The following is a 14,614-nucleotide window of genomic DNA, read 5'->3' on the forward strand; positions in this document are numbered from 1 at the left end:
CGCGAGGTGTCAGTGACAAGGTGCAGCTAACCTTAAAATGCGAGCATCCGTGATTAGTGATGTGATTGTACTGTTCGGGCTGCACATTTTGTATTGGTGTTGCAACACTGTAGATGCTAGCGGCGGGGCCCTCGATGCGAGCCCGAACTTTCAGTCTAGCTCCTCCGGAAGCTCACATTCCAAAGTCTCAGCATTCTCTGCCACTCTCACAGATGGGTTGGCACAGGCTGTAGCTCATGAAGCTGGTAAAACTTTTTACAATAATTTCTTAATGTTTATCCCTTGCGTCAACGTTGCTTGCTTTGCATTTGTTGCATTATTTCTTAATGAGCTACTAAATGTGCTTGATAGTAGCCTTCTTGGTCAAGATGCTTAATGGTTGACGAATATAGTCGTTTTCAACTATTTTGGCCAGCCAGAAACATTTCCTTGCCAGCTAAAACCATCTTACTTTTCTTCTTTCCTTATGCTGTCATGGCAGGCTTTGATGTTCATCCATGACAAGGAAGGACACGTTTGAACTGATGGAAGTATTGTTCCACCTTTATCAGTCTTTTTGCTGTTAATAGGATCTATTTGCAGCAACTGTTGTCGAATGTCAATGGCAAAATGAAAAATACAATATTTGTCAGCCACTGTGTGTCGTCATAAAAGTCTAGTTTTTATTTAGATTTTGTAGATATGCCTGTAAGTGTCTGTATATAGCTTTTATTCGTACATTTATACTCAAGAATAACATTTCAATAGAGGAAACATTAATTTATTTTTATAGAAAGGTATTTGTGGTGCTTGTTATTAGTAATAGTATGCATCTAAAATTGCAAAGACAGTTTTAATTGTATGTTTTCCAGTAAGAAGTACTATTTGGTTGATTTTGTTGGTTTTGCAAAACATAAAAAAAACATAAATGTGTTTATGATAAAAACTCATATTTAAACAAGTAAATAATCGTAGAAACGATATAATTATTCAAGGATCAATCTTGTATTTGTTCAATAATGATGGTAATATTTATCTGCATTGTTACTTATACCATGTTTGTATTTAACAGAATGCATTTATTGCATTGTAATTTTTGCTTTGATACAATTGAATAAAAAGCTTATCATGTATGTTTAACAGGTCAGAATACAATTTCATTTAAAGATACCTGTTATAACAAACTAAATGTAATCATAAACACATACAATCAAACGTAGGCTATTCAATTTATTACAGGTTCCGATACTTGTAACGATGACCTAGCTTGTCTTACACTGGCTTCTCATGATCGACTAGGTTTAGAAGCTATCAAATCGCTTCACAGTCAACTAGACGACGATGCCAATGGAAATGTAGACCTTTCGGAATCAGACGATGTAAGTATATTGATTCTACATAAATTTTATTATGTTCCAAATGGTAAAAAATGAGATTCTTCTTGTAGTTTTTGAGGGAAGAGTTACAATATGAAGCTGGGTATGAGAGAAGACAGAGGGCTTTCCATCATAATGATGACATGCATATTAGTGTTAGAGAACTTTGGGAAGCCTGGTTGAGATCGGAGGTACTGCCAACAAATACATTTCTCTCCAGTATTATTCTCAAATTCTAATAACTGAAAGTTATTGTATCAATGAATTTTTCATCCTAGGTCCACAATTGGACTATAGAACAGACGTCTGAATGGCTGACATCTAATGTAGAGCTTCCTCAATATGTTCCTACTTTTATACAACATCGTGTAACTGGTGCCACACTTCCAAGGTTTGTTTTACAAAGTATATTTTGTTTGCTAACTTATTGAAAGTTGACATATTTTATTTGATAAATGTTTGCTTAATCTGCAGGTTGGCTGTAAACAACATGCACTATCTGAGTAACGTTTTGGGGATCAAAGATCCTATTCATAAACAAAAAATTGCCTTAAAAGCTATGGATGTAGTACTTTTTGGACCTCCAAAAGGTAAGAATGTTTTATATTTAACATTTTTTAATTTATTTTATGGCATCTGTTCAAAATAATGTTCCATGTTGTAGATACTGGTCATAGCATCAAAGACTTGATATTGATTACATTATTATTTGGAGCACTTATTGGATACTGGTACGCGTATCAGCAAAAGAAAAATTCGCAGAAACATCTGCATCGGATGATGAAGAACATGGAAGGTTTGCATAAAGCAGAACTGGCGCTTGAAGATTTGCAAGTATGTCACCCTACTGCGCGTTTCTTTTCATATGCATCTACGTTCTATTCGGTGTACGAATTTGATTGGCCATTAATATTGCATATTACAAATTTATAGAAAGAGTTAGAGAGGGCACGATTGGAACAGGAAAGTGCAACAACGGAGAAACAGAATTTAGAGAAACGCTTACAAGACGAAAGTATGGGATTACATGCCTCGTATTCTGATCTTGAAGTTTCTCAATTAAAAGCAGAAATTGAGGTAAGTACTCTATATATTTTGTCTTTACTACAATTGAAAATCATTCTCTTAGAGGTCTGATTAATTTCTACCTCGTAGATGTTAAAAAATGAGTTGCAACGTGCAGAAGGTGAACTCGAAGATAGATGTTGGTCCCCTCCTCCAGGACTACAACACTGGTTACAATTAACTCATGAAATTGAGAATAAGGCGTACACGAAAAAAAAGATATCGGCAGAAAAGCAGCTGCAGCAAGCACGAGAAGCAGTAAGATATTACATTTCTCAAATTTTGGATTCGTATTGTTACAACAGATATTGATTACTTGTTTTTATTTAATGTGTCCTCCAGTGCGAAAAACTACGAAAAAAACGATCGAGCTTGGTTGGCGCGTTCGTTTCCACTCATGGAAAATCTATTGACGAAGTTGACAAGAGTATAGTGGAAGCAAGAACAGCGCTAAACGAGGTCACTGCAGAATTACAGGAGAGAGTACATCGTTGGAAGCAAATCGAACTTCTATGTGGCTTTAACATAATCAATAATAATGGTCTAAGCTATTTAGAAACAGTTCTCTACAGAGGAACACCCAACGGTCGAGGTCTTGGACTCAGAGGTATTTAAGTCTACAATAATTTTCCCTAATATTATTCAGTGGTTCTTGGGTATTTTTAAAATTGTTATCTGGGATTGCATTGTAGTTTAACATTTCCATTGATTTCATTGCACCTATCTGTCTCAGTATGCTAAATATGTATAAATAATCGTTTACACTTGATGTTTATAGGTCGACTTAGTAGCCAAGATGACTTGGATGACGAAGCAAGTTCAGTATACGCGTCTTCATCATGTGGTGCCGCAGGTAAGCTGGAAACGGATTTCCACGAGCATATAGATTGATATAACAGTGCTCAATTTGTACATACTATTGTAACTTTATATGACACTTATATACCTGTGTATCTTCCATTCTTTCTCGCGTGTATGACGCCTTTAGACATCGATAATCTTCACTAACTCGTTTGTCTTCCTAGTAGTAATTTAGTCTCTTTCTGTGAAATTAATTTACCTTTTTAATAGACTACCATATCATATAAACATTTATGAAAAATTAAATGGTTATACGCATTCTTGCGCAGATTAAATTTTTAATTAATTAATTTTAACGAGTTTATCGAGTACTTACGAAAGTTTTTGTAACGTGCAGGTGTCCGTAAAAAGTTTTTACAAGAAATTTTCAAGTATAGGTTTTCTTAAAATACGAATATATATAAAATATAATTCACGCGTTGCCTTACATTTCTCTGTCTTGCAAAGAAAGTAAGTTGATTTCAAAATCAATAATTTGTGAAGTTATTGTCCTTGTTGTTCTTATAAAGAATTGAAGGTGTGTGTGAAGGTCATTAATACTACTGAAGATACGTACAGTTAATGTCACACATTACAATGAGATCTATATTTTAATATATGTGCACGAATATTTTAAAAAAAGAGTTCTATGACGATTGTTACTAATATTATTATTTCATGATTTGGAAAAAATATGCATATAAATGTATATATTTAAAATGAAAAGAAACATAGACATTAATGACAAGACATTTATTCCTGAAACAATTTTATGAATAATAGAGATTTTAAAAAACTTTTGTATAGAAGAAGGTGAAACATACATATTGCTAATTATTAAATATATTTATGATAAAAATATAAACGTAGATTAGGATTATGTTGCTAGTTGTAACAATTTCCTTAATGGTTAATAATTGTTGACTATAGATTCTCTTTTAAGTTTTTTAAAGGGATAATTTTGTACATTGTTTTGTAGCCTCTTGTTTAAAATGTTGCTATTAATTACGTTACAACTGTTATTATTGGTTAGTTATGGTCAAACTAAAATATATTTGTATAAACATATAATTTTTTGTAACATACTTTTCATAGAACATAGTGGTACTGAGATTTATTGACAAATTGTACTTATACATATATTGCAACGTTTAGTATTATTTTCATTATGTTGTTATTTGGTATCATTTCATTTTAGGGAAAGAAGAAAATTTACTTTGAGGTTTGAAAAAAGATTAATGAAGCAACACAATCTAAATCTTTCAACGTTTGTAGAAAACGATTGAAAATCGTTCGGTTATTGCATAATTATTAAATTTGAGGACTATAATATATTAAGGTTCCATACATGAAGGTAATGTGTGACATAAATGCAATGTTTGCAACCAAAGTTCTTTATACTAAGGTAGCGTTTTCGAATTTATCTGATTAGGATGTGTGCAGGAGAAGGGAGGATTAAAATTGTAATGTTCCCCTTTCCTAATTCAAGATTTGTCAAGTTTCAGAAAGAAGCATACTGCCTTTAAAAATGACGACAAATCTTTTAACGTATTGTTAACTTATTGTTAAATTGGTTTTTATGCAACCGTGTATTTGGACAGAGTATAAGATGTTAGGATAATTACATTTTGGAGAAAAGCATGACATATTTTTCTAACTAAAATTTTTATGATGTATCAACCAAACGAATAAGAGTAGAATTTTGTTGAGTCAATGCGAGAAATCGAGGTGAAATTTTTACGAAAGCTGTTATCAATTATTAATATAGTTCCAAGTAGGAATGTTGTGTAGCCTTATTTCTTTCGTTAAAAAAATGTTGATTGTTTAATAGAATTGAAATTAAACGGAGATTATAGTCGACAACGTGTGAAAATTGGATTACGTCTTTGAGTATCAATTTTTTAAAGTGAAGGGGCTTGATTCAGGATGATTAATTTAGTGGCATTAAATTAAAAAACAAACGTTGTACTAGTTCGAAGATCTGAAAACCAAGTAACAATTATTCCGTTTAATTGTCGACGTAGGGGTTAATTCGTGTCGTGACCACGACTTGGATTCCTCGTGGATCTGGATCGTCGAAAGATGATCAGTTTAAGTTCTTTCGTTGTCTCCAAAATTGGGAACGTTAAATCCTAAGATTCATTTATAGTTTCTATCTTTGCGCATAAGCAACATATAAAAACCGCCCAAGTGCCAAGATAATCGTCGAATTATTATTGTATTATTGATAAGTGTCGACATTATCGACTTACTGTATTAAACGTAAATGTATTGTCGTATTAGTTCCTTTAGTAGGATTGTTGTGATTTTTGTCGAATCGACTGATCGTCAGACGTTTTCTTATTTCTCGAATTGCATGGATTCATTTTGCCAGACTAGCTGAAAACCATTGCACAACACGATTTTATTAATAGTTCAAATTAAAGCGAACAGAGAGTCGCAATTCGATCTTAATTGCATGATGGAGTTCGCATCTGCTACCGAAGGTGCAATTTCGTTGCGTGTATGATATCGTTGGATAAATTTTAATCAATGTAACGATCGACGGTTGCGATTGAAATGGATAATCGTAAATTTCTTGCCGCGATTACATCAGTCGTCAATCGTCAACGAAGATTGACGAATAAATTAATCGTTAATTGCCTATGATGACAGTCGATTAAAATAATCGTTAGTTGTTTGCAACCATCGTTGAATCAATTAATTGCTATTCTTAACTGGTACATTCTGAACCGTCGAAAACATCAAACGTTTCTTTTTTTACGTTTTTAAAAAATTAAGAATATATTTCTGGAACTTTATTTTCTGATTCGAAGCAATGAGAAAGTTAGAAGTTATAAATATCTAAAAAAGGAGCCATTTGTTTTAACCGATAATGGTTACATGCGATTGTAACGATTAATTTCAATAATCGATTATTGGCTAACTGTGGTGTAAGAAGTTGGATGGTGCAGCGTGGTTCTCGAGAAATATGAATAAAAAACACTTTGCCAGTGAATTCTAGAAATAATTTTGAGCGAAGAATGTCATATTAATATAGATTTGATTCTCAGTATGTAATCGAGATACTTTCTTCAAGAATCTTCTTTAAAGGTTATCGAGATACAAGATATCTTAACCCCTTAGGTACGTCTTTTTCCTACTATAAATTTTTTTATTATTAGCTTATGATTTTACAGTAATAACAGTAGAATGCTTTTGAATTTATCATTTGATATTACATACAATTTTATGCTATGAAGTACAGGTCTATCGAATTTCGTCGACAAAATTGCGAGAAATTACACAAAAGTGAACGGAAATAATATTTTCAACATTTAATATTCGGTAAGTGTTGTGTAAAAATGTTGTCTGAGCCCATTTTGTAAAAAACAATTTTTTTTATAAGATTGGTCTAATTCGTTTCAGGACAATAGGTATTGATTAATAAATTATTGAAAGCAATCTGATGGTTTTGCAAGCCTGTTGAATGCAATTGTCGTATTTGGTTTGGTGAAACGAACGTCGATAACACCGACATATTATAACAAGACCTCGATAGTTGCAACATTCGTTGTAATTTTGTTTTGACTCACGTGGTGTGTCATTGGCTAAACGAATGATATGTTGCGTGACTCACGCGTCGAGTCATCGGTCTCGTACGTCTAACGCTATTCCTACCAAAAGGTATTTGACACCTTTCAAAATTTTAACTGGAATAACACTATATTAAAGTGAAGATTCTTTCTACCAAGCTTCACAATAACGACGCTACACTCGGTATGAAATCCTATACGTTTGAAAAATTAATTGTTATTAAGTCGTACGTTAGGGAGTTAACAATTATTGGCATAGTTATTTGCATCCAAATGCAAGGGTGTCGAGAGACACCTTTTGGTCGAAATAGGTATGCATAAAACCGCGGGTAAAAATAGCGTTAAAGACGCTTGTATTTCGGTACCCGTTAAGAATCAGGGCTGCGTCGTTCTCTAAATTTTTCACTTAAAATTAACTGGCAGAGTATTAAGTATTTAGATCGTGAATCAGTCTCAGTTTCGAGCTGTTCCACGCCCAACGAACGCGACGATGTTCAACTAATTTTGAACTTTATCATTAAGCGTGACTGCTTAACAATAGTTTCTGATATCCGGGACTTTGGTTAAGTTTATCGCGGTCGACCTATCATGCCAAGAAACGAATTCTATTTATCTGGGGACACGCGTTCGCCGCGTCGCGATTAATATTAGAATCAATTAAAATTAGATTCGACTGTATTCGACCGCGGATTTTACTCCGGGACCAACATTTTCGAGCATCGATATACTATCGTCTTTCCGCTCGTACCAGATTAGCTGGAATGATACGCAATCTCGTCGAATGCATTTTGTAAGCGAGTGATGTTACTCTACGAAGCTCAAAGAAATTACAATTGCGACCGACGATTAAATTGTCATTATTAAACTGTATATTTAAACATTTTAGCGATCGAATGTTGCATAGAGCCTGTATTCGCTGTCTCTGATATTGCAACATATTACTTCGTGCCGATTGTGTACAATTTGTAGTTCGCAGTCAATAAATCAAGCAACATGCGAGAAACTATGAAATCATTGAGCCTTGTTTGTACGAGTTAAGCCGTGGAGAACGTCATCCTGTTATGATCGATCATTCTATTATTACTTTTTAAACGAAAATTTGTTTGCAAATGAAATGTGTAAAACTAAGTATGTAAAATTTCTGTGATTGTTTCGAGACGACTCATCTCGAATGCCGATTTTTGCTAGTAATTTCCATGCATTGGCAAATGTATGCCTCTTCTATAATGGCCCCGAAACCAACAAAACGTTTATACAGACTATTAATGTAAACAACTGTTCGTAGATCTTCAGATATTCAGATTCAATTCTTGCGTTCGTGATTCTTTGAACAATCTTTAAATAAGTAGGATATAATTAAATATTAGAATTATATAAACCATCATTGACCATCGTGTCTCGTCCTGGTTTCTTCTTTCTTCTCCTGGCCTTTGTGAAACTCGGATCTTGCACGGAATTGGTTTTCACGAAAAAAAGCATGAAAATTACTAGTAGTTAAACTAACAAAAGTAACAATAATAGCAATAAGTAGTACCTCTTTCTCTAAAAGAAAACAGTGCAAAATTAACAATAGCGTATTAAACGTGGACTATTATGATCGAAATAAAAAATGTTATAGGATAATTTTTATTTTTTCAGCTGAAAAATGTTTTTAATTACATGTAATATAATGTACGAAGAATATACATACATATACAAGGTGGTCCAAGTATCATCCAGAGTCTTGTACTTCGTACATTCAAAATAGCAATTAAATTAATTTCTTAAAAAAATATATTCGAGCGTATGGATGAAAAATGAAAAAAAAAGTCTTGTAAAAATTAATTTAACAAGACTCGAACTTGCGCTGCCGTATTACCAGGCGAACGTCTTATCGATCAGGCTACATTTGCTTCTGAAACGTGCAATTATACTTAATGAAATATACATCGGTAACAACTTGAAAGCCTAATATCTCAGAAACGATAACTTTTTCGTTTTCAAACTATCAATTTCTTTCATCCGATAGTATCCTATGAGCCACCTTGTGTATGTATAATTATATTAATTTAGAACATAAGTTCGTGCCGCTTCTTTTCACATTTCATTAAATAGACAGATAAATACGACGCAATTTTCCTGGTCATTATCACCAGAGCGCATATGTTTCAAACCACTGAAATATTAAATTTGCGATACCTTTGGAAATATTTGTACCTAAATTTAATAAAATAAAAATTCAGTGGTAAGGGCATATTTTTGAAACAAGTAAGTTTAATACAGCGAACGTGACAATATCTGGAAACTAGAAGTCGGCCGTATTGTTTGCAAGAACCTATTAGATCTATAGATCAACGGTAGCCCAGAGAAACTAACACCAAACTTGAAGTAGACTAACTCCGTTCCAAGAGATTCACAACGCATCTGAGACCGATCACCCCTGTCGATCTGTCAAGAAAGAATCGATAAAAAAAAATACACACACATAAGATACCCGCCCACTAGAGTACCTGTCTCCATGATGACGTTCGTCCTGATCCGCAGGTACCCTGGACAGCCTGACGTGGAAGGAATCATCGTTGCCGCCCGACTCGTCCAGCAGCGAGACGGGAAAAGAAACGCCACCCGAAAGCAACGTGGTGCACTTCATCGTGGGCGACGGTACCGAGGATCTTGCGAAGTCGTTCAGTAAAGAGAAGACCGGGATCGTTCGTTCTTACAGCCAAGACACCAATATGCTTCTAGCTGCCGAGGAGAAGACTACCTCAGCATTCCTGCCCAAGACCTCTTATTCGGAGAACTCGTTGGACACGTCGGCCCAGGAACGAGCAGGACACCAGAAGGCCGCCACGACAATGCAGACGAGTAGTCAGAAGAAGACGCAGCTCAGGGAGCTGCCGACCTTGATGTCCGTGGACGACGAGACGCTTTCCACCGACTCCAACTCCACCACCGACAACGATGAGCTGAAACGAAGGCGCAGAAAGTTCCCGCAGTTTCCACCGTTTAGGAAGAACAAAACTAAAGTCACGTGATGATGCTCGTCTCGTTATGCTAGTCAATAACCTAATCGTGCATTCGTTTATTCCTTTACTTAACGCTAACTCTTACGATTAGTTGGTAAACCGCGACGTGCACTTAACAATTAATCTCCGAGAACCGGTTGATCACTGATTTTAGCGATTAGATAACGCCGGTTATGTACAAATACATGCGCAGGAGACAACACACATACGCATACGGTATTAAACGATAGAAGTGACGCTTGTAGCCGGGTGGAACATCCGGTTCTTTGGTCGCTGACTTCTGGGAGATTCGTTGAATATCGTAGGATCAAAGGCACGGCGTGTATAAATAAAAGGGCATAAACTCTCACAGGGGACGTCCACGTGCTTCGTGGATGTTCCTTGTCAATGAATTAGTAGTTAGTAAAGCTCGACTTTCGTTTGTCCAACGATATTCAAACAGCAAGGAATGTTCCTTCTCTTCCAAAGTTTAAGCATGATAGGACACGACCAATCCTGGTAGATTTCAAATCTCGTGTATCTTCATATAACATAGCTACAACTTTGTTTACGTAGGACATTGACGGATAGCTGCATCGACAAATATAAGTTTGCTCAATGTTAAACGCTTCTATAAATACGGAGGATGCAACTATTGTTCTACAAACTGTACAATGTGTTCATAAGATATTGCACGGCACCAGAGTAGACAAACAAGTGTCACGAAATAGTTGTATCGGTCTCCGTAATTTAAGGAGGTGTTCTGGTCTAGAAGGTCAATTTTTAACCATTTTTTAGAAATATCTGGCCAAAAAGAAAGACTTTCTTATATGATGTTTAGAAAACGTAACTATTACCATTTTATGCATATACATTATTTTTTAGACACGTTTTCGGAAACATATACATTAAGAAAATATTGATTTTTTCAAACTTCTAGGTCAGAATATTCTCCTTAAGTTCGTTCAAATCAAAAGTTTCTGAAAATGCAGACGATGCATCTATCGTCCTACGATCTGTACATTGGTGTATTATATTAGCACGTTGGAAAGGAGTGTATGTTAATAAGCAAAGTCTACGTTGATAGGAGATTAAACAATATCAGAGGACGAATGATCGAGTCGTTGTCGCATGTGCGCGACCGATATTGGGCCAATTAAATAATGTAGTAGTAGTATCACGATACGTAAGAACGTTAATTAAACAGACAGGGACAAGTGGATCACTGGGCCAACCCCCTCCCCTCTAAAAGAGTTAGATTTCTATCGACGATCGTGTTCCACTCGGCTACTGTCGCGTAGGGTGTTTCTGATGCCCCGGTGTGCTCCCATTTTGCCAAATCCTCGTCCACTTTGTGACGCGAATCGACGTGTTACGAGTTCTCCGAGACACCGTCAAAGCGACGTCCTACTTAGGTAGCTAGATTGTTAAGCTCGCGATGCCGAAATTGTTCAGCTAAGACAATACCTTGGTTCAGGGGTGGGCGACGAGACTAGCGCGATCAGGCAATTTTCCTGCATCACCCCTTTCTGCCTGCTTCCATCCGAAGCGGACAGCCGCTCTCTGTCCCTATTATTTCTTTTATTAAGACGTATTCTGGTTTAGACGTGCAATTTTTAGGCTTCTTTTGTTATTCCCCATGGCTAACATGATTTCAGAAATAAAAAATAAAAACACTTTTTTCGCAATTCTAAACTGCAATACGCTCTTAAACTTGTACTAATGAACTTGCCCAAGTTTTATACAGTGGTCGATCTTCATGATTTGGCTATTGTGTAAAACTTGAACAAGTTAGCCCTTGTATTTTAGTTTATAAGCTTCCGGAAGTTTCTCCTGCGCTCATTTCCATTCGAACAATATCTGAAATTGTACCTGCAGCGATCAGCAGACGTTTCAGGTTTCGAATGACCTTGTTTTAACGTCTCTCTAAACTAAAAGAATCTCTATTCGTTACGTTCTTTAGTAGTTTAATTCTGTAGCGTTATAGCGTCTCTCTAAAGTAGCAGAATCTAAATGTCCATGATCTTCTGGTTATCAGGTCGCTTTACACACCATCTGCAATAGATGCTTTTGTACAAAGATGATGCTCTGAATACGTAGCATTATAGTATCTCTCTTAGTAACTATGCTTTCTCTGCAGAGTTGGGAGGAAGGCTCACTGGTCATCTAACTATTAGTTTTCCATTCTAGTAGAATCGCCTCTGTAGTTTTGTCACGGTGTGTAGTGGACTGAATATCCAATTTCCGGTCACCGAGTCGATGATGTATTGTTATCATTTTCAAACGCAAAACTCGTTGAGGACATGTTCGCATTGAAATATTAAAAACATATAATATAAAAACAATATTTTTATTTAGCCAATTGCTATGGCAGTTGCTTCTCTCACACGCTATACCACGTGCATATTTTGTATATATCTAGCGACTCGCCTCGGTGAACGGATTATAGATTTGTTTAGGAAGTCTCTGTACCATCGTCGTAGTTCTCTTTTCACGTATATGTATAAACATTAGCTTCAATTTAATAGCAATACCCAAGTCTCTTCTTCGAAGCGACAAAGCAATTTATGGATTTCCATTCCTCTTTCGTTTCGTCCTTTCTTTTTCTCTATCAGTATTCGTCGAATGGCCAGTAAGTTACTCGCAACCACAGAAAGGATTTCATCTTCAGTGTCCTCCCACGACGACACACGGCCTAATTCGTCAGCGAAAGCTTCTGAAAGAAGAACGAACGAATCGAATATGCATCTCGTTCGACGACACTTTCCACTTAGGAACTGCGCTTAGGACAACTCGCGAGCGTAGTTTTATCTTACAAGATGCCTGTGATTCTCTTCCAACCCGATTAGCGGGTAGCTTTTAGCCAAACCCGACGATGAATTGATCGCCCATCCCTGCGTTGGATCCTTCGAGACGCGCTCTCGATTGTAAAACAAAATTCTAATGCACTATGGCTTTCCGTTTCTCTTTTTTTTTCCACGATGACACTGGAGTAGTCAATAGTATAAATCTTTTGTCTCTTCTTGTTTCTTGTTCCTTTGTTTTCTTTTCTACCGGCTCTTTTATGCTTTGATCGTTGTACAGACTGAGCACAAATTCGACGCTCTTTCATTGAGGGTTCTTCCCCGTTTCATCGCTCAGAATTTTCCATTATCTTTCGTTTGGCGTAAATTTGGTTGCATCCTTAAAATGAATTTATATTTGAAAAAGAATTACGCGAGTCCTCGACAACGAAACGACGTCCGTCGCAAACCGCACCTAATGGAGAAACAATGTAGCGCCGGAAATTTTTGTACGTTTGTAAGATTGTTGGAAATGTATGCACCGTGGGCGCAAGTGTTCCAAAATAGACGATAAAACTTATACGATAAGGATCGTTCGTTAAATACTATCGGGTAATCCCATGAACGATGAGAGTATTTGAAAACAAATAACTTGTTTGTATTTGTTGGACAAGAACGTACACAATTTTACATGGTATCAAAGATTACACGATTCAGAAGAAGCCAGTTATTGTTGCTTCCATAATTCCTATGATCGTATTTTTTAATAAAGCAATCAAGGCATGTACGAATTCAATAGCGCAATTTTAGGATCTTCGATCACTATTTTTGGGTAGAACGCAAATAGATAGTAGAATCTAATTTAAAAGTGTTATCGCTGAATTTACAGGCGTATCATGCATCTTAGAAATAAGTAATAAGTCTAAGTAAACGTGAATTCCCAGACCTCTCGTTTATCAGGTCTATTTTTAGTTATAGTACTATGTCATAGTTGGTGTATAAAGATTAGCCAGGGTAATCAAGTTTAAAAAGTCAATTCGGGTGTATGCAATTGCAGTTAATAAGGGGAGGCTACGAATGTGGAAATCGATTTTGCGCAAACCTTGTATCACGCTATAAAGAAAGAGATCATTACCAGATGGTCCCTTCTGAACCGTGTAACTTTTCGAGAAAGAAGTACCTATTTTCGTCAGTGTCCATAGTTTTGGAGATACTCGATTTAGAATAGTTATCGAATCATCCAATGTTTAGGTTGAATTTTGTTCTATAACTTATTCTTCAACGACTATGAGTAAGTTTTGCTCATTTATAAATACATATAAGTTAACTCCAATTCTATGGATGTTGTAATACACTATTCATCTTCAAATTCGTAGCGTGTTTCGTACATCTGACTCTTTTTAACGAAAGTTTTCTATTTACACTAACGTTTATACCAAAATAAATTATGGGATCACCCAATAGCTGACCCTACGTGGGATTACGACTCTAATCCTTTGAGGTCCAGCAGCTTTATTGTATCGAGACCGATGGAATTGTAAATAGAGTATCGTTAAAAAGCAATAACTTGTAAGGCTACGTTTACTAAGGTTCACTTTTTTAGATGAATTTGTATTAAGAAACTTCCAAGTATTATTAGGTATAATCAGCGGCGTATGATTCGAAACTTTGTCGTTCGAGTCCCGACGGAAGACCTCAGGGGATTACAACTTCGTGAAAATGGAGACCGAAAATTGTGCTTACTCCGTACATTAGATACTGTCACGACTCGAAAAGGCATTTTATGATCGCGTTCCGACTTTTTTTTTTTATGTTTCGACCATACATAGTATCGCGACACCTTGTTGTACTTCACTTTTAGAGGATAGAGAATTAGAATTAACTTATTGCTTTCTTGTTACGTATCGTTATGTGATTCCCTCGTTCCTTAGCCACACGTGGCAACGAACGTCAATACAGGATGGAGTTGTTTCTTCCTTTCTGATCCTATTTTTTTTTTTTTTTTTTTTTTT

The 14,614-nt window shown here is 35.9% G+C and overlaps 1 protein-coding gene across 3 annotated transcripts; it reads left to right on the plus strand.

Annotated features, from left to right (window-relative positions):
* The first annotated feature begins 21 nt into the window (after positions 1-21).
* Positions 22-14,610, plus strand: Stim (stromal interaction molecule). Of its 3 annotated transcripts, XR_013079433.1 has the most exons (13): positions 22-245; positions 1,219-1,358; positions 1,427-1,546; positions 1,634-1,746; positions 1,830-1,945; positions 2,020-2,189; positions 2,289-2,432; positions 2,511-2,678; positions 2,763-3,027; positions 3,199-3,273; positions 4,459-6,386; positions 6,508-6,587; positions 6,669-7,838. XR_013079433.1 is itself a non-coding variant. In XM_076762342.1 (11 exons), the coding sequence occupies exons 1-11, from the start codon at positions 38-40 to the stop codon at positions 9,847-9,849; spliced, it is 2,010 nt and encodes a 669-aa protein (XP_076618457.1). In that variant the 5' UTR covers positions 22-37; the 3' UTR covers positions 9,850-14,610. The 3 variants fall into 3 exon arrangements, 1 of the variants encoding a protein (XP_076618457.1); XR_013079434.1 differs by lacking the exons at positions 6,508-6,587; positions 6,669-7,838 and adding an exon at positions 9,359-9,478; XM_076762342.1 differs by lacking the exons at positions 4,459-6,386; positions 6,508-6,587; positions 6,669-7,838 and adding an exon at positions 9,359-14,610.
* Positions 14,611-14,614: the final 4 nt, after the last annotated feature.

This window comes from Colletes latitarsis, chromosome 3 (genome assembly GCF_051014445.1).
Source record: "Colletes latitarsis isolate SP2378_abdomen chromosome 3, iyColLati1, whole genome shotgun sequence".
Classification (NCBI taxonomy): domain Eukaryota; kingdom Metazoa; phylum Arthropoda; class Insecta; order Hymenoptera; family Colletidae; genus Colletes; species Colletes latitarsis.

Bases quoted from the DNA above. Each gene is read 5' to 3' on its own strand.
- Stim (XM_076762342.1), top strand. From the start codon at position 38: ATGCGAGCATCCGTGATTAGTGATGTGATTGTACTGTTCGGGCTGCAC. The intron at 2,433-2,510 runs GTAAGTACTCTA...TCTACCTCGTAG, and splicing joins AATTAAAAGCAGAAATTGAG to ATGTTAAAAAATGAGTTGCA. The intron at 2,679-2,762 runs GTAAGATATTAC...TGTGTCCTCCAG, and splicing joins TGCAGCAAGCACGAGAAGCA to TGCGAAAAACTACGAAAAAA.